The 26,860-nt window shown below is 41.2% G+C and overlaps 1 protein-coding gene across 4 annotated transcripts in view; it reads left to right on the forward strand.

Moving 5' to 3' along the window:
* LOC128742179 (F-actin-monooxygenase Mical) overlaps positions 1 to 26,860 on the forward strand; it is a 158,038-nt gene that overhangs the window by 64,675 nt on the left and 66,503 nt on the right. For all 4 annotated transcript variants that reach the window (XM_053838450.1, XM_053838466.1, XM_053838441.1 and 1 more), the window contains exons 3-6: positions 13,152 to 13,494; positions 13,599 to 15,045; positions 15,117 to 15,476; positions 15,653 to 15,723. In XM_053838450.1, the coding sequence (XP_053694425.1) occupies positions 13,153 to 13,494; positions 13,599 to 15,045; positions 15,117 to 15,476; positions 15,653 to 15,723 (2,220 nt within the window). In that variant the 5' untranslated portion in view covers position 13,152. The remainder of the gene's footprint in view (positions 1 to 13,151; positions 13,495 to 13,598; positions 15,046 to 15,116; positions 15,477 to 15,652; positions 15,724 to 26,860) is intronic.

The following is a 26,860-nucleotide window of genomic DNA, read 5'->3' on the forward strand; positions in this document are numbered from 1 at the left end:
AACTTTTCGACTCGAGCTAGCGATAGAAGAGGGTAAACGTTCAATTTTCGGTGGATTTTCCACCTCAATTGAACTGGTCGATTGGCCGTTCGTAATTTTTCATTAGCCATGTTTCTAGAGCAAGAACAATGTGTCTGCTGCTCGATTTTTCGGTCATCAAAATATTAAATCTTGACTGACGCAGTCAGGAAACGGCAAGCTGACCGGCTCATCAACAAACTCAATGCATGTCTGCATCCTTCTTCTTCTTTAGGTTAACCTCCGCTCTTTATGCCACGCTCCAGACTGACTGTATACGCTACGTACATCAAAGTGCACACAAAAAGCATATACAAACGTCTCGAGCACGAAAATAAAGAAAGAACAGCTCCAGAGGGTAACGTTCTAGACATAAAGAGAAGATCCTCTCCTCCTGCATACATCTGCTTCCGTTTACGAAACCCGCCTCAGCCGCAGCGGCTTCCTCGAGCACGCACAGGAGTAGACTCAGTGGAAATAAACATGAGCTTGATACAGCACACTCGAAAGAAGGAAGCAACATCTATCCGCCTTCTTGCCTGACTGTGTACTATTTGGTACTGGCAATTGCGGCCGCCACTTGCTGATAACCATTCTATCATTCAACGTTTTCAGCTGTATACATTGATTCGGGCTAAATTTCACCTACCTTTTACGGTCATTTGCTAGCAACAGTCGAGCTCAAGGACCGAAAGGAAAACCGGAGGTCATATCGGCACGATCGTCTTCGAGCGATTGGAGCGATACCAAAGAGAAATAAAGATGTCAATTGGTCGTCGTGATTCGCAATGGCAGCCAGTGGGCATTGATAGCATGTCCGATCAGTCAACATTTCGCCTTAATAGGACACCGCACCACCGGTCCGGTTAGGCGGAGGTGACCACCCCATTACTCCCGCCGCTCACGGTGCGCGGTGTGGTCCGGTGAAGATGCGGCGGCGATAGACGGCATTAGACGACCGAAGCACGTTTTGCCGGTTGTCCGCACGGCTTGAGCGCAACAGCAGCGGATGTCATCAGCAGCGTTAGCAGTTAGAAGAGAGTCGTCGTGGGCAATAAAAGCGAAAGCAAATTGCTCAGTAGCTCCGCGCGCGAGGACATAGGCCCATTATGGGCAAACAAGGTGACAGGCGGCACTTTATTGACGGGTTTCAATTGTAAATAAATTAGATCTTGCACGCTGGACGCTGGACGTCTTCCGGGCGGAGTTTGCTTTAAACTATCGCGACATTTAAGGTTAACTAGTTCCATTGTTAGCTCCTGTACTTGAAACTGAGCTAAACATCCGGTGATCCTCGTCAACACACCGTAGCACACAGTATATCAATATGCAAAATGTGCTAATCGATAATCGATATCGAAATAGACTCAATCATAATCACTAGTTACCTGCGACCGCCCTCTCGGTCTGAGCCGATAATAGAAGCTAATTTGCCTAATTAATGTCCCATTATCGGGTATTTCAGCGAACCGATAGCACGGTCATAAAAGTGAAAGCTCACTTGCCTAGCATTTTTATCCATTAAAGCATATTTTTACTTCCTTTTTCTACTTCGTTGTGTGGTGGAGTCAAGCAATTTGCTGCACCATGATGATATGTCTTTTGTTTCGCTCTATTTCAAAGGTACACAGACTAATTTCCTGCACTTTACTCTCTTGACTACACCGCATTTGGTAGGGCAGCTTTCTCCACCTTTTCGATCACTTTCTTGCTTAAAGTAATAATATAATCTCGAAAATATCATTTCTGACTCAGATGAAGCCAACTGGGGGTAAAAACAATTTGATTCAAGTCGTTTAAAGTAACAATACCAAACATCTACTACACCATTAAATACCAATTTAGGTGCTGCCAAATAAACCAGCAACAAATGTTCCTATTATTTAAAAAAACATGCTTTTAAACATAGGCAAATTTACATCAAATTACATTTCCCTATGGTTCGTTTTATCTGGAACGGCAAAGCTAATTTTAATTGTGACTCTTTATAAGCATTTTATATTAAATTAAATTACTTTCTCCATTTCCCACCGTTTCAAAGCAGAAAAAGTTTCACAATTATTTGATTTTCATAGTCAATAAAACCTATGCGATAGTTCCACTCTACAAGTTACTAGTGCGCACTCGGTTACGTATTAATGTCGCAGAAACCATTTGGTGATGTCGGGACTTTGTTTTTTTTAACACGGTCTAGCGAAATCGCAATTACATCCAGAGGAATCAAGCTCTAACTATATAAAAGATGGCAGAAATGCTGGTTATTTCGGCTAAACGCCTTACTGATAATTGAAAGTTTTAGCGACAATTGGTTAACACAGGTCGCCTCAAATTATTTAGTCGCATTTTCTAGTCGATCGTTGCCTTCTGGGTGTGGAATATATTTCTGTTTATTTTATTCTAATGAATCAGGCATGCTTTTGGCTTGCGCGCTACACCATCCGCCTACGGGAGCATAATGTATCGAACTGAAACGATTCTAAAGTATTGTCGTTTGTTCTTTTTAACTTTATTACGGAGAGTAGAATTAGGAAGAAAAGTTGGGAAATTAATGACAGTGGAGGGATTAGCTTAGTTTAACTTAGCTTAGGCAGCCCTCCAGTTGCACTCCATCATCGGTCGAACCAGTAAGATTGCACCAAAGAACCAATTGAATAGTGCTTGGAAGTAGCATGACATTCTCATTGTGCACTTTCTACTGATTAAATACCAAGCCATGACCAAGAGGCTGTATTACATGGGAATATGTCCGATAAATATTGCTAGAGACCGCAGGACCGCACTGCATCTTCACAAGTATCAGAGGACAGGACTTGTGTTAGTAGGGGAAGTTGCAGATCAGGGTTCATCTTGGTAGATACTTCTTATACGATGGATATGGTCCAACGAAATAACGCGCGCGTCTGTAATTACATTAAATCCATTATAGAAACTATCGGACGAAAATACCCGAAAAAAAAATTCATAAAATTTTGCAGTAGAAACAATGCATCTACAACAGTTTTTATTGTGAACCTTGAAACTTGGTTAAATGGTAAATTTATTGCAAAAGTGTCTCAAATGCAAATTGTATTTATTTTTTTTTGTTTCTTATTTTATGCAACAGAATGTGATGAAATAAGGCATCGCAAATTTGCTGCCTTTTTTGATTATATTTTGTTTTTTTTTGCTCAAAAAAATTACCATAAAAAGACGATACCGTTTACTGTAAATGAAAATTTTTGTTCGCGAAAAACATCGATTTTTTTATTGTTAAGATACTTAACCACCCGTCATTTTCAAAGCAGAAATCTTCAAAACCATAAAAGTTATGGTGGACAACAATAAGTTTTATGGTTTGGTTATCTTTTCTGATGATGAATTTTATTGTTTTTACTCTATTTTGTATCCTTCTGCTACAATAATTTTTATTTTCGTGTAGGGGTGATTTTTTTTATCTGAGAATAATAATTTACTTCATAAATGATTAGAACAAAATTTAACTAGCAACCTTGGCCATTGCGGAGCAGTATCAAATTCTTAGCGATTTTTATGAAGATGATGATACCGTGAACGTACTATATTCTGCGCAGTTAAGACATTTTTATGATTTTTCCGCTATTCTAAGTATTCTAGATTTAAATTAACAACGTGGATAGCAGCAACGTGTAGTATTACGGTCTATAATATCTAGTAAAAAAATATGGGAATTATGAGTCGACCTACAATTGAGTATATTTTTCGTTTTGTAAACTTATCCACGGTACCTAGTTCTGCGCACTTTCTTGCCCATGTTCCTAATTCTGCGCATGTTTGCTCCTAATTCTGCGCACCCAAAAAGTGAAAATAAATACTTCTGCCATGCTGTTTATGTCTTTATACGCTGAAAGCACATCAAAAATCCTGCATTAGCCATTACCATAATTAAATCTATGATCCGGCCTTCTGGTGCTGTCCGGGTGGCAAAGGAATATTGTTATCATTTTGACTGCCTCATTTTATTTTAAATATTTTATTCTCGATAACGTGAAGGGCGAATTGATTCGGGTTTCCTGCATACTGAACATTACACTTTAGACTAATACTAAAAACTGTGTTTTCATATAGAAACCACTTCCCCACTCTCTGACAGCCCCATGAGGTTGAACATTAAAAAAATAGAAGACATGGTTTCATGAATTGGCGCTCGTAGGTTCGGACTCAGAGACACAGCACAGGATTCCAATCAATGAAAGTTAAAGATTCTACTTGAATTTTCATGCCTCTATACCTCAGCCATTTGGGTGAGGTTGCGTATTATTTCTTCGTAGGATACATTACTGCGCCGAATTTGGAACATGAATAAAAAATCTGTGCCTAAATCTGCGCATAATTGCATCGCATTTTTCTAAGGAAAGCAATGCATGCAATCTTTCTTTTCGTCTAAAACATGACTAAAACTAATTATTCTTTCTAATTATGCTGGGTAATTTGATCATTGCAAAGAATTTCGATCATAAATTTGTTGATTTTCTACAAGGACAATCTTTGTGTTGGTGTTAACGACGATGTTTTCTACCATATAAAATACTTTCAGTTTCACGTTAAATTATTTCGCTCTCAAATATTATGGCCCGTTTGTGAATAATGGCGTAATATTCAACAGACATAATAAAAAATAACGCAATGAACATAGTTATGCACAATGTTAAAAAATACTTATATAAAGAAAAATGCGCAGAATTAGGAGCTCTCACGGTAATCACATATTGCTAACTGGTTCACAATACCAGATAGCAAATACCAGGCAAAGATAAAGCTTATAGTCCCGGTAAGGTGATTAGCATTTCCTCTCACTAACGCAAATTTGTAGAGATATTGCGCTCTATACGCTCCAATGACAGTTAAGGAATTAGAAAGAGAAAAAAAGTTACAAGGAGAAGGGGAATAAAGAGTAAAACGATTAGTAAGAATTTGAAGGGAAGCATGAATTAGAAAGCGGAGGAGGATTGCGAGCGAAACTGGTTATTGCAAAGCAAAAGAGGAAGAAGAGAAAGAGGGTTTTGAGGAGAAGAAGGATGATATTCGTATGGAAATTAAAGAAAAAAGAGGAGCAAAGGAAAATCCTAATCATTAGAAGGATGAGCTTAACGACAGGAATCTTAGTTAAGCATTATAAGAATAATTATTACCTAAAAAGGTGGATGTAAGAAAAGGTTGCATAAACCGAATAGAAAAAAGAACAATGGGGAAGAACGATACAAGAGCAAGGAAAAGAAAAAATAGCGAAAATGGAAAGGAGAAGCATATGAATTTCAAAAGTGTAAGAAATAAAAACAAGAAAATAAAAGAAGATTCCCTGAACTGAAGACAAAGCTTTAAAGAAAAAGGCATACAGAAAAGGCAACAGAAAAGCAGAAATAACGTAAGAATAAAAGCAAAAAAACTTAAGAATCAAGAGCAGACGAAGCATACTAATTTGAAAAATTTGAAGAAGTAAGCATAGAAGTTGAATAAAGGACTAAGCGTAAATGCAGAAAGAAAGAATATAGAAGGTAAAAGATAAAGCGTAAGAATAAAGAGCAGAAGAAACGTAAGAATCAGGGAGGAAGCAAGTATCAAGTAGGAAGAATCAAGGGCAGAATAATTAAAATTATGAAACATAGTAACCGAGCATCGCAGATGAAGCGTAGGAATGCAGAATGTAAAAAGGCAGAAATGTAAAAAATAGCGTAGGAAGAAACAGCTGCTAAAGAGTAGGAACAAAAGGCAGGAGAAGAGTAAGAAGAAGCATAAGAATAAATGCAATAATAAGCGCAAGAAAATGCGTGAGAGAAAACGTTGAAAGCTTTACAAAGAAAAGTGTGAGAACAAACATAAGTAAAAGGGATACAAAAACATGAATTTCAGGAAAAAATGCAAGAAGACCAGGTAAAAATTCAGGAGAAAGAGCAGGAAACGTAGAAACAGGAAGGAGGAAGAAAAAGTAAAAATAAAAGTAGGACGAACAAGTCGCAAGAAAAAGTGAGAGGGAAAAGTAGTAAAAATAGTAAGAAAAAGTGGGAAGAAAGCATAATGAGAAAAAGTAAGAAGAACAAGCCGGAATAAAAAGTATGTATAAGAAGCAAAAGTAAAAAATAATGAGGAAATAATTAGAAAAGTAGGCAGCAAAAATAGAAAGAAAAAGTAGTATACAATTAAAAAGGAGAAGGTAAAGTATGAAAAAAGTAAGAAGAAAATGTAGAAAGATGAAGCAGTAAGAATAAATAGGAAGAAATAGTTCGAAAAGTACTAAGAAACAGAAGAAAGAGAAAGGAGCAGGAAGAAAAAAAGAAAAGAAAAAGTAAAAAGTAACAGAAAAATTGCAAGAAATAGGAAGAACAGGTACTAAAACAGATGAGAAGTAGGAAGCAAAAGCAAGACAAAAATGCAACAAGGAGAAGTAGGAAGATGCCAGCGCTGTTGGCGATACGAAGACGATATTTCTAGTATCTTTTTATTATTATAGTCACTTTAACAGCTTGGGTCATTGGTGCCTTCTGCGGGGTTGGGATTTGAACCCGGGTTCTCGGCGTGAGAGGTGTGAATGCACCCGGATTGGTTTCTTGTATTTTTATTAAAGAAGAACTAGACAAAGTTTTAGGAAGAAACAGTAGGAAGAAAAAAATGATCGAAAAACTTATTAGAAAAAGTAAGAGCATAAGCATCCAGAAAGAGTCAAAAGAAAAAGTAGTAAAAATACTAAGAAAAATTAGGAAGAAAAAGTACTAATAAAGAAACAGTAGCAAAAAAAAATTGAAAAATAATAGTAAGCAAAAGTAGGAAGGTAGGAAAACATAGAAGTGAAAGCAGAAGACGAGTAAGAAAAAGCAAAGAAAAAAGTGCAAGAAGAAGCGTGAAAAAAAAACGTTTGTAGTTTTACAAAGAAAAGTGAAAGGTTAAACATAAGTAAAAGGGATACAGAACATTAGAAAGACTGAAGAAAAGGCAAAAGAAAAGGAAAATAAAAGCAGGCAGAAAATATACAAGAAAAAAAGAAGAAAAAATAGGAATGAAAAGTAGCAAGAAAAAGTAAGAAGAAGCAGATCAAATGGTTTACGTTTTACCTCTTCAATTCAATATTTCCCTTTAAAAAGTGGGCAATTTTTTTTAAATAATATGAGCGTCGATAAGATTTTTATCTGTGCAATTCATCACCATCAATTTCTTACCAGTTCAATCTTTCTCAACTACAACATCTGTATGCGCAATAAAAAGCTTATTTTCTTATGCGTCCCTGAACTCACGTGACAACACATACCAACGCACAAATCTCACCCGTTCACTTTTCACCACTCACTCTCCAGATGGTGTGTCAAAATCACTTCCGCTTGTGGGGCCAGCTGCTGCGTACCTACTTCTTTGTTGATAAACAAACGCAGATAATAATGTTGAAGAGCGACGAGCCACCACACCACAAAGCAAGCGCCGCGCAATGCGCAATCCTCCACAAAGCTGTCATAATAAGCTGCTTCTGCTGCTGCTGCTGTTGAGCTTCACCTTCACAGTTCACGCAACGGTGCGGTGTTGTTCGAACATTTCACCATACGGCAAACGTGTCCGGACTTATCTTTTCTTTCTCGGGCCGCAAAGATAAGCCCAACAGAAGAGGCCATCGGTGTTGTTCCCCTCTGGATGAAAGACGCTAGCACTAGCTGGGCGCTTTTGGAAAGTTTAAAAAAGTTAAGTATATTTTTAAGTCGTGTGTTCTAATCTAAAGGACTTCCTGTAGAAACGCAAATCGTAAGTTTGAAAACAATCGTTCGATCTGAAGATGAACCTACCCTGCTGATGTCTGATGATGGCATCGAATGCCATTGCGCACGTATGGACGCATGGTCGTGGAACAATAATAGCGTTGTCGCTTCATCAAGTTGGTTGGTTGGGGAAGTTGCGCTGTTGCGATGTCTCACGGCCACGGTCGTCACACCTTTCTGGGTGTTTTATTGCACGACAAAGCTAGGTATTGCAATCGACTACGATTTGCTTGCTAAATATGGTCAAAAGTCCAAACGAAAGCGGCCGCCGCACTCATGACGGATAAAAAACCCGTCAAGGCTTGGTGTGCCTCTTGCGGTGCCGGTCGAGAGGGTGGCTGGCTGAATGGGCGCAGAGTGGTTTCTCAGATAAGGTTTGAATTTTTATGATATTCGTGGTGTGGTATTGGTTACATGGCGGTGGCAGCTGCTGAATCAGCGAAGGGGAAAAGCTTTTTTTTATATTTGTCACTTGCCATTCAGTAGTGTCGGTTGATGTTGTTATTTGTTGATGTTGTTTTAGATAAACAACGGTGTGCTGTGCGGTGTTTTATATGTACTCACGACTTTTAAGCGAACATAAAGCTCCGTTATGACCATCTGAGGTCACTCGGCTCGTTTACGTTCGTAAGCCGCAGTCGTAGTCGATGGTTTCATATGTTAGTGACCCCACAGCAGTGTAGTACTCAGCGGTGCTCATTCATCATCCATTGGTCAAAAGTGTGTTGAAAAGCAAACAGTTTCGTCAAGCGTCGTTGTCGTTGTTGTCATCGTCCTCCGGTTGCAATTTTCATATCTACCGGCGCGGCGGCACTGAAAGTGAACGTTTTTTTCAGTGACTAATTCTTGCGAAGAGTGTGTGATGCCTTATGGGGACCTCCTTTGTGGGTGGGAGGACTCGGCACCAGTCAGTCGCGTTTGACGCGTGATCGTGAGTAGGTGTTATTTAGTAGCGCAAATGTTGAATTCGGCCACGGGCAGAACCGTAACCCTTTAGCAGCCGGAACGTATTACGGCTTGCTTCGTGTAAACAAAACAAGAACAGCAAGAAGTAAACCACCTAGCTTATCGCCTTATTCGGGAAGTTACTGACAAGAGGAAAGTGGTGTACTAGTGTAACCGTAATTAGTTGCTCGGAAGGTTAACCTAAAGCCAATTATCGCTAAAGTATTAGTCTTAATCCGTGTTGCACTTGAAGGAATGGGTCAAGTGTATATTTGTGGTGAAACATATAACTGGATTTGTGTTATCTTAAAAACTAACGTAATTTTTTCGATAAAATTTAAGTTTAAGTTTGTCTTGTAATTTCTTTACCTTACATCACTTGAGCATGGCTCATGCTGTGTCGAAAAGTTGTGTTGTTCGTTTAACTCGGTTCTGTGTTGTTTGTTATTAGTATTCTAGGCGTTTCTGAAACCGCAATTAGATACACCCTAGTTCTACACCCTAGTAAAGTTTTGTGTTAGTTTTGTGTGATGTGTTCCCGAAATATGCACGTCACACGATCTGCCGTAGCCGTTTTCGTTCGACTGAATCATTTACTGTCTTGTAGTAGATGAAAATGTTACGAGTGACACGTTGTACTTTCAACACTTGTGTAAATTACTTGGCTGGTATTTGGTAATTTGCGTATGGCACAGTTTGGTCAGTTCCATTTCTGCTGATTATAGAAGACTTTAATCGCCAGTTACCCAGACATCTCAGAACTCGCTAATCGCTTTTGACTTACTCGAGCCATCTTACCATGCTGGGCCTTCTGTTCCTGGTGCTCCGGTGAGGTTGAAGAGAACCGCTTTCGTTGCACTGTCGTCTAGCATCCAATGTTCGTGGTTTTTTGCAATGTCAGTCTAAATATTGCATCTGGACCCAGTGTCCTCAAAAATAAGTGCTGTGTGGCCGGTTACAACTGAACCTGTCGTCTTGCAAATTGGCGCTGAGTGGCCCGAATATCGCATTTAGACCTGTTCTCAAAAATTAGCGCTGAGTTGCCCGATTATCGCACCCGAATTGGCGTTGAGTGGTCCGATTATTATAGCTGAGTGTCCCGATTATCGCACCCGAATTAGCGTTGAGTGATCGAATTATTATACACGAATTGGCGCTGAGTGGCCCGATTATTATACCTCAATTGGCGCTGAGTGGTCCGATTATTATATACGAATTGGTGTTGAGTGGCCCGATTATCTCACCCAAATTGGTACTGAGTGGCCCGATTATTATACCCAAATTGGCGCTGAGTGCCTCGATTGTCACTCGCCAATTGGCGCTGAGTGACCCGATTATCTCACCCGAATTGGCAATGAGTGGTCCGATTATTATTCACGAATTGGCGCTTAGTAGCCCAATTATCTTACCCGAATTGGCACTGAATGGCCCGATTATCACACCTGAACTGGCGATGAGTGGCCCGATTATCACACCCGAACTGGCGATGAGTGGCCCGATTATCTCACCCAAATTGGCGCTGAGTGGCTCGATTATCTCACCCAAATTGGCGCTGAGTGGCTTGATTATCACACACGAATTGGCATTGAGTAGGCCAATTATTATAGTTGAGTGTCCCGATTATCGCACCCGAATTGGCAATGAGTGGTCCGATTATTATTCACGAAATGGCGCTTAGTGGTCCAATTATCTCACCCGAATTGGCAATGAGTGGTCCGATCATTATTCACGAATTGGGCCTGAATGGCCCGATTTTCGCACCCGAATTGGCGTTGAATGGCCCGATTATAACATCCAAATTGGCGCTGAGTGCTTCGATTATCACACTAGAATTGGCGCTGAGTGGCCCGATTATCACGCCCGAAATGGCGCTGAGTCCCGATTATCTGACCCGAATTGGCGCTGAATGGCCCGATTATCACACTCGAATTGGCGCTGAGTGGCCCGATTATCACAACCAAAATGGCGCTGAGTAGCACGATTATCATACCCGAATTAGGGTTGAGTGACCCGATTATCATACCACAATTGGCATTGAGTGGCCCGATTATCGCAGCCGAATTAGCGTTGAGTGGTCCGAATATCACACACGAATTGGCGACGAGTGGTCCGTTCATTACACGCGAATTGGCGCTGAATAGCCCGATTATCATACGAAGGTTCCATTACGACGTGCGAATGAACGAAACGAACTGTCAGCGGACTAGCTGGATTCTGTCTCTGGTGATTGCTTGCTGGTTACAGCTGTACAACCCAAATTTGGCTGCGTAGTCCGAGGTTTGCGTTCACAGGCGAATTTTCTAACCACAAACTGAGCGCTTGTTGGGATGAATACATTCTCGGACACTGCAAGCTTCCTTGCTGTGCAGCCCTCCTACTACTAACTGAATCCAAGAACCGGAGATTCAATAGCTTGATGCATCTTGTTAAGTGGCTGTAATTCACCCACACCAGTATAACTCTACTCGGGGTTTTGTTGCTTAACGGCTGCGAAGTGTAGTTGAAGCATCGTGAATTACATCCAATTTCTCCTGCAGTAATGCAGCAACACGGTCGTTGGACTTGAAGTCCCGCGAGTGAATCGATGCAGCTACTATTTCACTACCAAAAATATCACGTGTTGTAGCGGTATGACAGCACAATAGATGGATTTGAGGATTTGACTCCTTTTTGCTATCCATTATCCATACAGCTGTTTGTTTGCTTTATTTGTATGATTCACTGAAATGTACGATACACCGACCACCTTTTGGGAGAACAATGTAACGTAGTGAAATTATTCTAAATATTGTCATTCACCAATTGTTTCTTGCAAATACATGTAGTCTTTTTATTTTAACCGAAGTTTCTTTCAGCATCTTAGCAGAATCTAGAAGTAGAGATAGATGAAGATTTAGAGTAAAAGTGGGTTTTCTGTTTAATTGCTTTTTTTGTGCAATGCAAAGCTGAGACCTTTGACCCCTCGCATATTTTTGTTTGTTTCCATAGTTTTCATTTTTCAAATATAATATATCGTTCTTTTACAAATAAGGATCAATTTGATTCTGCTCTATTAACTTTGTTTCAGCTATTTTGTGTGACTTTTTTAATTTGCATTATAGTTCGAAAAAGATAAAATCCTCCCAATGAATCTCATGTTTTTGCATTAACTTTCTAATGAAGTCAGACATTTGAACAGACGAAAAAACGGTGGCTTACTTCAACCGGCAGATTTTCCAGTTTGGCAAAAAGGACGAACTACGAACCTATAAGTGTTACTTCAATGATCTTCCTAACTTTCTGCTCTTTTCCCTTCACGTTTTGTCCTGACTTAGTGTTACTATAGAACAGACACATGTTTCATTATATTCTTCTACCATTTCCTTCGTCTGTTGAAAAGACTTACTAACTTCACTTTACTCAAGTGGTGAACGTCCGTTATCGATCCTCCGCCGAACAGATGATGGTCCTCCAGTACGGCCGGTCCTGGGCTACCGTTCTCTAACTCCCTCGAACACCAGCTGAACGCGCATCGTTCTCGACAGCGCACGTCCATCGAGTGTGGAGTCTGCCACGAAATCTACGGCCTCTTCTTGGTTCTCTACTGAAAATAGTTTTGGCTACTCTTCCGTCGGGCACGTGCCCAGCCCTCTGCAGCCTGCCATATTGTATTAGCTTCTCATATTAGCTTATTAGCTTATTTCAGCATACTTTGAAATGTAGAAAGCACTACCGTTATAAAAAAAATCTTCCTGATCAGGTTGGTGCTCGTTGGCGAATGATCGCAGGTATTCACTAAGATTCCAATGGTTTCTCTCCAACGATTAAATTGGTTTGAGTTGATAAATACTAGAAATATAGGAATTTTCCTCGCGTAATCTACGACATTCTGGTCCCTATCTAGGGCATTTAGTGATTTGCAGCTCCAAGTACCCAGTTTCCATTCACCGTCCTCAAATCCTCGCCTAGGTTGTCGACAATAAGTCCCACAAAACTCGAATCACCTTCCATCGTTATTAGGGAAAATTTTGTTAGGGTGAGATTATATCGAATCTCTGAACCCTATTTAGTTCCTATTGCTTGTCCGACCGCTCACTGAACCTAATTGTCCTGTAGTCTGTAATTTTCGTGTACCTTAATAATAATCGGTTGGATAGTCTGTCGATAAAGAAGGGTTAAGTCTCAAAAACGTCATATTCAAGCCTTTGCTTTGCACCTTACATCTATATCTCCAGCTGCTCCGCCATGCGATACGTCTCGAAACTTTTTGTACAGTTAGGCTATGGACTGTTTATTTAGCTGTTAATTTTACACCGCCCCCCTTTTGGAAGAATAATGTAACGAAGTGTAATAATTCTAAAAATTGTCATTTCTCACATAATACAATATAATGATAGATTTGTTTTAAAACTAACACACCTACTCTAATGTCACCGTCTGCTTCTCGTCTATTTTCAGAATGAATCCCGCCATCAGTGAACACGAGGCAGCTTCGCTGGCCGCGGAAATGTTCGACCATTTCTGCGCCGCGACCACAATGCGACAGATACTCGGTCTGTACCGAAACATGTGTGATATCCTGGGCCTGCGGCCCGGTCCGTTGAACGAGTTCTATCCCAAATTCAAGGCGAAAATTCGCAACTGGAAGGCGCAGGCGCTGTGGAAAAAGTTCGATGCTCGCGCCTCGCATCGCGTGTACAACAAAGGCACTGCCGCCAGCGGCACCCGTGTTCTAGTCATCGGCGCCGGACCCTGCGGTCTGCGCACGGCAATCGAAGCGCAGCTGCTCGGTGCCAAAGTGGTAAGTCGATGCGCCTCTCAACCTCTCTGACCTGTCAATCCCTCGCACCGGATATTGATTCCCGAAATTTGTTCGCTTGTTTTGTTCAAACTTCTTCCCTATAGGTTGTTGTTGAAAAGCGTGATAGGATTACTAGAAATAACGTACTACATCTGTGGCCATTTCTAATCACCGATCTCAAGGCGCTTGGAGCGAAGAAATTTTACGGTAAGTTCTGTGCCGGTTCCATCGACCACATCTCGATTCGGCAGCTGCAGTGCATTCTGCTCAAAGTGGCCCTCCTGCTGGGCGTTGAGATTCACGAGGGTGTGTCGTTCATCCGCGAGATCGAACCGAAGGACGGCTGCGGATGGCGCGCGGCCGTCTCACCGGAAGACCACGCCGTATCACACTACGAATTCGATGTACTAATCGGTGCCGACGGCAAGCGAAACACGCTGGAAGGTTTCAAGCGAAAAGAGTTCCGCGGCAAGCTAGCGATCGCCATCACTGCCAACTTCATCAACAAGAAAACCGAAGCGGAAGCCAAAGTGGAGGAAATCAGCGGCGTGGCATTCATATTCAATCAATCGTTCTTCAAAGAGCTGTACCAAACCACGGGCATAGATTTAGAGAACATTGTCTACTACAAAGACGAAACGCACTATTTTGTGATGACAGCGAAAAAACACAGCCTTCTGGACAAGGGTGTAATAATTCAGGACTATGCCGACCCGGCCGAGCTGCTCTCGTCGGCAAACGTAGACACGTCCAAGCTGTTGGACTATGCCCGCGAAGCGGCCGATTTCTCCACCAAATATCAGATGCCGAACCTGGAGTTTGCAGTCAATCACTACGGCAAACCGGACGTAGCGATGTTCGATTTCACCTCCATGTTTGCGGCAGACAATTCGTGCAAGCTTACCGTTCGAAAGAACTATCGGCTGCTGTCCTGTTTGGTTGGTGACAGTCTGCTGGAACCGTTTTGGCCAACAGGATCCGGTTGTGCTCGAGGTTTCCTCTCCAGTATGGATGCAGCGTACGCAATAAAGCTTTTCTCAAACTCTAAGAACAGCCTTCTAGCGGTGCTAGCACAACGCGAATCCATCTACCGGCTTCTAGCGCAAACCACTCCGGAGAACCTGCATCGGGATATTGGAGCTTACACACTTGATCCAAGTACCAGGTATCCGAACCTGAACAAATCTTCGGTTAACATGATCCAGGTAAAGCATCTACTGGACACCGACGATCCCACGCTGCTGGAACAGACGTTCCTGGACAGCAATTCGCTTACGGCCGGTCCGGAAGTATCTATCACCAAACGCAAGCGGCGCACCAACGACACCGTTCCGCTGGGTACCGTACTTCTGCGGTGGGTCAAATCGCAGCTCAAAGACAGCGCTTTCGTACAAGATCTCACCGATGCGGCACAGTGCTTCATCAACGGGCGCGTTCTGTGTACGTTGATCAACCGCTATCGACCGGATCTGGTTAATCTCGAGGAGCTCGAAATATGCACGCCCGAGGACTGCAACGAGCACGCGTTTTCGATTCTGGAGGATCATCTTGGTAAGTGTCGCGCGTTTCGCTCCCGCAATACGGGATGTTAAGTGTGTTTCTAACTAAAAAACTTCCTGTAGGAATTCCTCGTGTCATGTCTGGCCAGGAGTCGGTGACATTGGGTGGGGTCGACTCGAAGCTGTGGTTGAACTACCTCGAACAGATATGCGAAGTGTTCCGCGGTGAAATCCCCCACGTCAAACACCCCAAGCTGGATTACGCCGAGTTCAAGCAAAAGCAGCAGATCAACAGCATGGAAGAGTTCGCGAAACTGCGTCGATTCGCCGCGAATCGAATGGCCACCATGAACGAACCAGCAGCGGTGACTCCCGGTACTGCGACGGCCGGTACTGCCAGGAAGTCTTCCAACTACTTTCACACCAACGAAGAGGAACGTATCAAGCGCAGTCGCAAGGTGCTGGGCGCAGAATCTAGTCCAAGTAATATTCTTTGTAGTCTAGTGTGTGGAAGTATTGTGCTAAAGAACTTTTTCTATTCTCTCAATTCCTCGCCCACTCGGTACGCTACTACTACTACTGATACGTCTGATTGTTGACTTGAACTACTGATCCCCCGAAAAATAAAAACCCGTAACACACACAACCAATGTCCACAGTGGCTTCACCACAAACTGATACCACGAAGCGAGCCAAGAAACGTCGTAGCTATGAGAAATTTGGAAATATTGTAAGTATTACGAGCGTCGGCCGATTCTTGGTCGCCGTCTGTCTCGTCCATTTCGCATTTCAGCCACCATTCGCGCGGATGGTCGGTTTCGATCGATTCTTCCCAGTAGTACATCGCTCACACGGACAGCTCGTCGCTGCCAGTGGCCAGTAGTGATTATAAAAACTCCTTGCCAATACAATCAAGCATCACTATCATTATGTGTACGAGTACCGACACGAAAATACACCGCACCACTACAACCACAACCACCACCACCACAACCAAAAACCTCAACCTCGATTTTTCATACTCTACTACTACTATAGGCGTACAAGCTTGCTAATAAATGCATGTATGTTATGTACAGGTGCTTTGTAGATTTTAACCAACTATTGTACCAAAATCTATGTATTCATTAGCTGTAAGAGTAGTGATTGTAGTACTAGATCAGTATAGTAGCATAAATTGTCCGTATTAACTCATTATACATATTTTAATGCATGATCATCGCTTTCATTCTACTACTACTACTCGTGTAACCTTGCTTCGTAAGAATGATTCGCTTTCTATTCGAAACCAGGATGTGAACGGTAATTTTACGCCGAAATCCGATACTGATTGTAGTTCTACCGATAGTGTCTGCTCAGAAAGTCCTCTCACCGAACAGTCAAAATATTCCAATCTTACCGAAATCCTCCATGCCATTCCGGTCGATTCTGGTACTACAGAACGAACCTCTTCCACAATGAGTGGCACTGCATGTAACAGACCTGGCACAAACAACAACAACAACAACAGCAACCCTACTAGCACTCCAAAGATCACCAGTCGTCATCATCACCTTCGGCACAACAACCACTACGACAACAACAGCAACAACAACTCTCAGCTGGTTTCCCTACTTCTTCTAGCACTACTACTGCTGCTGATTCCTTCAGGGCTACTGTATCTGTTCTACACTGCCGCCTGCAGAATCGAGCGGCTAGTTGATAGTTACCTATTGACGCTACTAGATTTAAGTAATTAAAAACCCAATTGTGAAGTTTTTTTTTATTTTTGTTTAACCGTACTGAGAGAAGCATTTCACAAACCCCGGCATCCAAGCCAGAACTGTAGAACTGTAGAAAGTTACTAACACATTGCTGCGCGTGCGCTTAACCGTCGATACACTAGATGACGCTAAAACGATACTGTTAGGTCGGTTTGTAAATATGATGAAGTCCAACTAACGGCGAGAACACTGCTCTCAAGTAGTAGTTCCAGTTTTATTGTATTCTTATTAAAGGTTTTATGACCAATTTTGGTTATTAGATCCGTTATAAGTGTGTAATAAAACTCAAACTGTTACTTGGATTAGACCGTGTCTATTGTTATCAGCAACCGAATCATTCCGAGCTTACGATGGGTAGTCGAAACTACGATGTGAGTCTTTGTACATATATTTGTATTATACAATCGTTAACTAAAGTGTACACCCCAAAATGAATTTTAATAAATCGAACCTGTCAACCTAGCGACAGATGGTGAAATTACGTCAGCCTATTGTAGAATTACTTTCCCAGTTTCTTCTGTTTTATGAATCATTCGTTTTTGATAATATAGTTGTGAAAGAAAAAAACGTCAAAACGTTGTGATAAGATAATTTTTTGTGAAACCTCTTTGATACGACCATTGCGAAGATTAGGTGCTTTTGCATTTAATAAAATGCAATGATTAATATTTTTTGAAACAGTAATTCTTTTACAATTGATGAAGGGACGGTAGGAGAAAGTAATGAAAATGTTTCTATATTCCACTGAACTGAAACTCTCCTTGAAAATGTTCACATTAGGATTTTCGGGTACGGGTAGTGTTTCTGTTCTGTCAATTTTGTTCAGTATCTCGTTGAAAGTCGTGGGGCAGCGGGAGAGTCCTTTTCTACTTTTCAGAACCAAAAGAACTGGAAATTTGCATGAGGTTTTGAGTATAGCGAGGTTCTGTGCTCTACCTCAGTATGTACATTTGAGCTATTGATGTGAGAGTGGAGTTTTTATAGCATTACGAAGTGGAGAAAATTAAAGACGTAAATATATTTAAATTTTTAGTGTGGAGAATATTCCTTTGATATTATTTTATAACTTTCAGAAGTCTGTTGAAGAAGTTTTTCTCCGCCCCAAATTGTTTTCCTTGATTATTAGCTGTCTGCTAGGTCCACGCATCCTCTTCAGCAAGAAGACAGATGCAATGCTCTCTGGCTTCTTTGCGATGCGGCGGAGAAGCAAAGATCTCCTCAGAAACATACCTTATCCGATTCGGCGATCCTGCCACCACTGCAATGACAGTAAGGCTTTCAATCGTTTACAAAACTCGTACACCCACACTAAAAGGTATCTCACATGAGCTGAAATAAAAACAAACTACACTGCCCCCGGGCTGCCGAATTGCCCTGTTTTCGCTGAATAATCAACGCAGTTATTCACTGCTATGGAAGGACATAAATATGCCAATAATATCAGTACTTCACCATGAGCGAAACATTTATTAAATTTACATGGACAAAATTGCGTTTAAATTACAACTTTGTAATCGACTCGTTCAGCACAAAATTACGCAATAAACTACTGCAAAAGACAAATAAAGCGAAAATTCGGGTTACTTTATTTGCCTAGCGGACTTTCTCCAGTTTCTGCAGGGTGAGTTAAAGCCTTTGACTTCTTTCACGATTTTTTGCTCAGCAGATGCTCTTTTGACTACAGCGCCTCAACTAAACAGAATTCGAAAAAGTAGTGTAAAGGGCAATTGTAGAGCTAATTATTATCTACATTATTGTTAAAGAAAGTATAGTTTTATCTTTTGTATTTACGGCGCTGTGCGTTTGCTACCCCGTTGGTAGCCAATTGCGCGCTCTTTTTGCTACCAACGGGGTAGCAGCCCTATAGCGCCGTAAATACAAAAGATAGAACTATACTTTCTTCAACAATAATGTAGATAATAATCAACTCTACAGTTGCATTTTACACTACTTTTTCGAATTCTGTTTCGTTGAGGCACTGCAGTCTAATGAGCATCTACCTGCTGATACCTCATCTAGTAAAAAAGAGCCCATAAAAGTGAAGTGGTTGCCCGAGATACGATCCGAGGGTTAACGTAGGGTAGGATTCCGATAGACTGTATAAATATGTTTTAGCTTAAAATAACTTTTTCACGTCACATCAAAAGAAATTTGTCATGCTGTGTCTCGTATTACCGTTTAGCTACTTCCTATTTCTCTGGAATTCATACATGATAGCATGTTATTAGTCGGCAGGAAACAACCAAATAACCAAAATTTAATTCACAACTCTTTAATGAAATATATATTGGCCCTGAAAATGGCCGTTTTATTTTCCTTCTGATAGTCGCCGTGCCTCACCGCCCCTGTCGAAATGAAATATCTCCGTGTTCCGCAACCGATTTCACTCGTAACGATAGCAAAAACCCACAGTGTTGGGGTTTGATGACCGAGCGGCAGCTATTGGTGATCCGATACTGCTGCAAAAATGAATTTCGTTAACGTTATTTTGTCAAAATTTTGTTTAGCATCGGAAAAACTTTTGTTTTACTTTCCACTCAATTTTCCTTAAATATTATTTTTATCTAAATTGACAATTGTTTCAGTAAAGATAAAACGTTACAAGATTAGCAATTGACGAAAAAGAAAACACTTATTTTGTTCTATATTTAAACACTGAAACACATGTTCCTTTACTGACTAGTCATAAAATAAAAAGCAAATCCAGTTCTGCAAAGCTAACCCCCATACATTGTGGTGCATAACATGACGACCGTGACAAGACCCGAATCTGTGGTATGGGCAAACTATTTTCGGCGATGTAAGCCGTGCCGGTTTTTTGTATTTATTTTATCTAGGTGCTTTAGCATTTTTATTCCAGAGTTATTTCTATGTGCATTCGGAAACAATTTAACAAAATCAAGAGCGCAAACTATTGCTTTCCTGCAAACTTACAGATATTAAAGATTGTTTTTATTACCAACCGTTCCACCACGTTGAAGGGATTTTAACAATTCAATCCCATTTTATCAACTGCACATCTTTTCACTACACTAACAATGCAACGCAAACTTGCGCATCCATACAGAATTAAATTATAACCGAACACTACAGCTGTAGCGCACTTTTCCAACACAGATATCAAATTTGCCTAGGTTTAAACGTCTCGCCGTAAAAAAAATTGCAATCTGTCGAGATAATGGGCTTTAGTCCTTTTTTCTGGCATACTTCCCTAACACAGACATCAAATTGGACTATGTTTAAACGCGTTCGAAAGAAATTTGTTGGCACGAGGGGGATTTGTTACTTTTTCTGGCGCATTTCCCAAGCAAGGACATCAAAATGGTGTAGGTTAAATCGCGGTGTTAAGAAATCTTGTTGAGACGAGTAAACTTTGTCAGTTGTTTTGGCTTACTTCCCAAGCACAGATATCAAATTGGTATAGGTTTAGATCATCGTAAAGATTCTTCCAACCAATCACGAAGCGAGGATTTCCAGTTGGACAATGCTTCATTATTTTCAATTTTTCAATAATACGTACTTTAGAATCAGTTGGTTTCATTACTAGTGTGTATGCGTAGAAGATTTTTCGATCGATTGGCGTAAAAATATCGATCGAATCTGGAAACCGTTAAGCTACTAGCGATCAAAATCTTTCATTTTTCGCGACGCTTGCATTTTCCGATTTTTTGGAATGACACGCTATCCCAAACCTTGCTGTAAGACGTAGTCCTACGTCAAAAAAGTTGATTAGCTTTTGTTTAGAATTTTGTCATTTCATCGCTTAGGCTGTACCGAGGGGCAAGACACTGTCGAAAATATATTACTTTTATATATTTACTGTTCCCACCCATAAATATAATCAAAAGCCCTGTAAAGGTATATATTTATAGGGCTTTAATAGGGCCTAATATATTAATATATGATAATATTATGAAGTGTCTTACCCCTCGGGCTGTACCTCCTTCTGAGCTTTGGTGGTCCCCCAAAAACCATCATTTTTTTCATTTTTGCATTTTCAAAAATTCATAATTTTAAAACCGCTAACACGTTCGAAACGATTTTGGTATCAAATGAAACGTATTTTAGTCAGCTTTTCGGAAGAAATATTAGACTGAAGCCTAAATTTTCTTCTAAACATCAAAAACGTTGGAGGACCGATAAAGTAATAGGGACGCATAGTGTTCTCTTTGTACCTGCAAGGAAACGGAGATTTCTTGCAAGAAAAGGGATGGTTCATGGAATGGATGGAGTCATGGTTCCTTTTTGTTGATAAGTTCAAGTTCAAACATTTAAACAGAACAGCAAACAGTAAACATTTTATATGAAACTAGCTGACCCGACAAACTTCATCTTGCCACAAATTAAACTGTGTTGTACATAAATCGTGAATTTCGGATGACCTTTGTCTTGAGTTTTGCAAGTTTCTGGGGAGTTCATGGGTGCTTTAATTTTCAAATTAAAGCAAATTTTCCTCACAGTAAAGTAGAAAACAACTCCGCCCATTGCTTAGCCTGATAAAATGAGGCGGATAGCATTTAAATATTCGCCATCATTACAAACCATTTCGCCGAATACCATTTTGCGGAACACCAATTCTCAGTTGACCATAAAGCATTTTACATAAATACATTTCGCGAAAAACCTTACGCGGAATGTACCATTTCACGGAAATGGTATTTCCTTATCCCCCTACCACAGGGGTGAGGGGTCTCAAACCATCAGTAAAAAAATGCCAAATGCCAAATTTGGTTCCATTTGCTTGATTACTTCTCGAGTTATGAGGAAATTTGTATTTCATTTGTATGGGAGCCCCCTCTCCTAAAACGGGAGATGGGTCCTAATTAATCATAGAAAAAATTCTTGTCTCCAAAAACACCCGCATGTAAAATTTTGTTCCATTTGCATGATTAGTTCTCGAGTTATGCGGAAATTTGTGCTTCATTTGTATGGGAGCCCCCCCTCTTAGTGGGGGGAGGGATCTCTAACCATCATAAGACCCTTCCCTAGCACCAAAAACCCCTACATGCAAATTTTCACTCCGATCGGTTTGGTAATTTTCGATTCTATAAGGAACATAGGGCAGACAGAAATTCATTTTCATAGGCATAGATTTGTATGAGAGCCCCCCCTTTTAGTGGGGGAGGAGTCTTTTGCCATCGAGAGAACCTTCCCTGGCCCCAAAATCCCTACATGCAAATTTTCACGCCGATCGGTTCAGTAGTTTTCGATTCTATAAGGAACATAGGGAAAGACAGACAGACAGACAGAAATCCATTTTTATAGGTATAGATTAGTTATTACTTATTTCACTTTTTCGACGGCAATCCGCTTATCGAATCCATTGAATCCAAATTCAGGAGACGTCTCCACATTTCTCGATCTTAGGCTGCCGCTATCCAATCGCCCCTAACACCCGCTGGCCGCTGCACTAGCATCCACGTCAACAGCGCTCATCCAACGGGTACGGGATCTGCCTCGAAGTCGTCGGCCTCTGTCGGGTTCACCCCATTGTAACCTGCCGTGTTTTAGTCGCTTCACAATACCTGCATCTTTGTACTCTTGGTATATTTCATGATTCATACGCCTGTGCCATACTCCTTCGTGCAATATGCCGCCAGAAATGATCGCAGAATCTTACGCTCAATGCTGCCAAGAACTCGTCGGTCGCTCTCTTGCAACGTCCACGCTCCGTGGTCATAGAGTACGAGTTTTGTACGGAGTTGGCAGGCTAAGGGACCTCAGCTGGCTACGTAATCCGTGGAAAACCCTGTTGGCAGCCGCTATCCGCATTTTTACTCCACGGCTCACGTTGTTGTCACATGTGACTAACGTACCAAGGTAAAGATATTCGTCGACCACTTCAAAAGTATCTCTATCTATCACCACCACAGTTCCAACACCCGAAGGGTTACCACGCTTTCTACCAGCCATGATATACTTCGTTTAGCCGAGTTTATGACAAGTTCTATCCTCGCAGCTTCCTCTTTAAGATGCTTGTAGTTGTACGCCTCTTCCACATCTCACATGTTAACCGTAACACCGATGCGTTGCGATGTCAGCTGCGAACCCTAGGAACATGTGAGACTTTATGATGATGCTTCTCTGCACGCCTGCCCTTTGCCCTAGCAATGCAACCTTCCAATGCACTGTTGAATAACAAATTCGATAGCTCGTCGCCTTGCCTTAAAGCATCTAACGTCACAAACGTGTTGCAGTTCTGACGATTGATTTTGTACCATTAAGGGTAGCACGTATTAGCCTAGTCAGTTTTGTTGGAAGACCAAATTCAAGCATAATCCGCCACATCCATTTCGTTTAACTGAATCGTATGCCGCCTTGAAGTCTATAAACCGTACTGGTACTCGCCTACAAAGGTTTCATGCAACGGCCTCAGTCGGTGAAACAGGATGCGGGAGAGTAAATGAGACTTTCCAGTCAGTTCGCAGCTAGTTCTTCCTCAGTCCATACCTTGGGTATAACCTGATGGATTGTACAATGTAGACAAAGTAACTCAGGAAGTGCAATATTTCGAATGTTACAACTATGTGGAACAGTGCCATCTTAAACGTAAGCTAGTGCAAGTTTCTCTACCGTCCAACAAACAATTTAATTGCTTAAATCCACCAACAAAAAAGCCGCTATTCGTCTAGTAAGCATTTTATTTCTCACGCCAAAAAAATTTAGATTTTAAAAATCGTATTCACAGTTGCTAACCAACCGCAGGTGCACTGACTCGGAAGATTCCTCCGACTATAATCCGATTAACTAACAAAAGTCAAGAAAACACGATGAAATTAAGACAAATTGCCATTCCTTTGATTTAGTAGTGTTACTCTAATTCCACTACATATTTCAATTACATGAGCATTGTAGCTGTGTGTAGAACAGCCTGTCCGATATGAGAACATCGGTCATAACTGCGGGAATCGAATGCTACAATGCTGCTCAGTAGTAGCTCAGCATGGAAGTCTCCCGTCGTCATCGTCGTCGTTCGTTTGCTACGCTTCTGCCGCCTGCCGTCCTATTTCCCGTTCGTTCCGCTGCCCCCAAACCTCTCTTGTAACCCTCCACCAGTGCACTGCACTGTCGTGTTCTACACTCATTCAATGTTAATTGCTTCTAGTGCGCTGCCTACGCCTAATACGTGCAGCGAGCATGCAATCGGGCACACATTCAATGCAAATAAAGAGCTTATTTCACTAAACCGTATAATGCAACGGGAAATTTTTGTTCAACACTTTTTTTTTTGTTGCTGAGAGCCTCTGGGATCTCCTCTAGGTGGGTCCTTCGGGTGGTGGCAAGCAACAGCACGCGCGGGTTCCAAAGGGAGTATTTACCCGATTCGTCTTTCGAGCCGGAGATTGTGTGGGGAAAGTGCAGAGCAGAGCAGCGCCGATATTGCATACCTACAGTGTAACCTAGATAGTTTGCAATTGAGCCAGAAAATAAAACCGTCGCTGAAGTGTGATGAAGGCTTTTTGCTTCTAGTTATGCAACGGTGCGGTGGATTCAATCTGTGGTATGCTTCTTAAGGCACAAGTACAGAATAAAGCAGTGATTGGGAGGGAAACGTAGAGCGAGAATATTTTTGCTCCTACAAAGAAAATAACGCGCAGTACAAGCACGGTTGCAATCACCTGCTTTGGGTAGTGCAAACAATGTATATCAGCAGTTCAAGCATTGTGCAGTCAATTGGCAGTTGCTGGTGTGCGTTTCTGCTAATCCTTCCAGGAATGTTGTTGTTTTATCGATAAGGTTAGCTCGTTCTAGAGAATGATTTACTGCTTCAAACCCGTTGAATGTCAACCCGTACGTGATTGCGCAATCCGGGTTAGTCATTCACTATCTATCTGTATTGATTCATTACAAAATCGGCATGAAAAAACATTAGAAAAACTAAAGTGCAATTTCCGGCATCACCAAATTCCATTGCAATCTCCAGCGATCGAACTGTATTTGAAATTCGCAGCCAACCCATCCCCATCCCCGCTGTAGTAAGTCTCCACATCGCCGCCGCCATGCTTGGTTTGTTTCAGTGGAGCGGCAAACCGGATGACGTAAATTATTAGTCTTACCGCACACACATACGTGCTTCCACGTGCACCCCCCGAGGAATAGGCCTCCGTTGTCTTCTGCTCCGACGGAGACGCTGGCTGGCTGGAGCCCGGGCAGGTTTCTTTCTAAGCCGGTTTTCGTGCTTTCGCCCGTCGTCGTCGATTGGCGTCCTTTCACTTATTAGCTAACCCCAGTACAGCATTTCTACATTGTCTCGAAAAACTAACATCGGGAGCGTTCAAAAGTGACGATGCACCAACCAACCAACCAACAACACTCTATAGGTCGGGGACTTGGATAACACAACCTGTGCGCTGAACTTCCTGAAAAATCACGCTCAATAACAGAAATTCATTCGCTCCGAAGCGTGTTCAAAACGATGTACCAAATAGTTTATAGCCAATTATAGTTACATTAGTTGTATCACGCAGTTATTAACATGGGCTGGAAATAAAATGCTTCCATGATAAAAAAAACCAGCAGACAGACGTACGGGTGCGGTGGAGAAGGAAATGCTGTCATCCATCATTATTGTGGTGAAGCATTTCACGATCAAGTTCGGGTCAATTGCCATTTCGTTACCAAATTGACCTTGTAGCAACAACAGCAACAGCAACAACAGCGAGATTCAGCGGGCGCACGCGTTTGTCCAACATCCGCCAGCAACCGCTAATCCTCGGGTCGTCATCGCTGCTGCTCTGCTCAGGCTACTACTCTACTCAAGCTTTTATTGATGCTATTAAAGCTGTCTTGCATTCGAGACAAAATTCTCCGCAAGTACCTAACTACCTACTGTATAGGCCAGTATTTTCTTATTATTTTTGCACTGCTGATTGTGCGCTACTTGAGCAGTACCGCCGAGGTTTCAATTTACGCCGAACATCTGAATTATGTGCTGGCACGGCCAGCAAATTGTACTGCATTGCATTGCATTGCAGCAGAGAAGAAAAAAACATCTATTTCGGTGCAAATCGTTTTGTTTCTGCCTGCCGGTCAGAGCTGCCCTGCGCAAAGTAGTGATCCATTCGCAATAATTGTAATCAAAAATCCATTATAAACTGATTGAGGTGCACTTATTTTCCTAGACATAGGCACCAGTAGTTAACAAGGTGCAAATAACTGTTTTCAGAGCCCAGCAAAATGCTACTTTCATTTGACTTTTGAAATTTCGCTTCAAGAAGCTAACAACAACAGCTTTTTTTACGATAGACGACTACTCTCTTGAAAGAATGTTGAAAGAAATGACACAATCATGCCTCGCCGGTGACAGTTAAGTCAAACTGCCCTGATAGCAAAGGAAAAAAATTGTGCAATAAAAACGGCAGACTTGTGCAAAACTTTGAATTTTCTCCTCCCATTAGATAAATAGGGCAGACTTCCTTTTCTTTGAAGTTCCCGTTCCAAAGCGTAAAATTCACTCGAACAAAATGATTCCAGAGTGTCCAGAATGTCTTTATTATGGTTAATAATGAACTCAGAATTAACTTTTTTGTAATTTTTCAGACTCTGCTTTTGAAGAGGGTTTTTTGTTCAATGGAATTTTACACAACACAACTATGTAAATCATTAAAAGAAGTGGAAAAATGGAAAATGAATTATCAAAATGAACTAAAAACTTTGCAAATGTAATCAAAATTAACAAATAAAAAAACGAATAGCCTTCAAACCATGAAAACATTTAAAAAATCCATGGTTTCGCTACAAAGTATAAGAAAAATTTAGCTTTAATCCAATATTTTTCTGTAAAAATTACGCTGATAGGCAAAATAAAGTGTTCACCCTGTCATTTTTTAAATTTCTCCAATTTATTTGGGTCAGTTCATAGTAAACACACTGTAGTCTGTGTTGAGAGCTTTATTTAAATTCTTTAAAAGTTTTACTTATGGAATACCTACTGAAAAAAAGAATTTTAATTAAAGAAAGAAATTTAAGTTAGTGCGAAATACGTTTTAAATGGTATTAAAGAATTATTATAAACGGAGCAGCTTAAATCAGCGAAAATAGTTACCATGGATAGCAGGTTTGAGTCTTGTTACGGTCGCCATGTATAGCATGAATTGTTTAGGA

Source organism: Sabethes cyaneus, chromosome 1, assembly GCF_943734655.1.
Source record: "Sabethes cyaneus chromosome 1, idSabCyanKW18_F2, whole genome shotgun sequence".
In the NCBI taxonomy this organism is placed as follows: Eukaryota; Metazoa; Arthropoda; class Insecta; order Diptera; family Culicidae; genus Sabethes; species Sabethes cyaneus.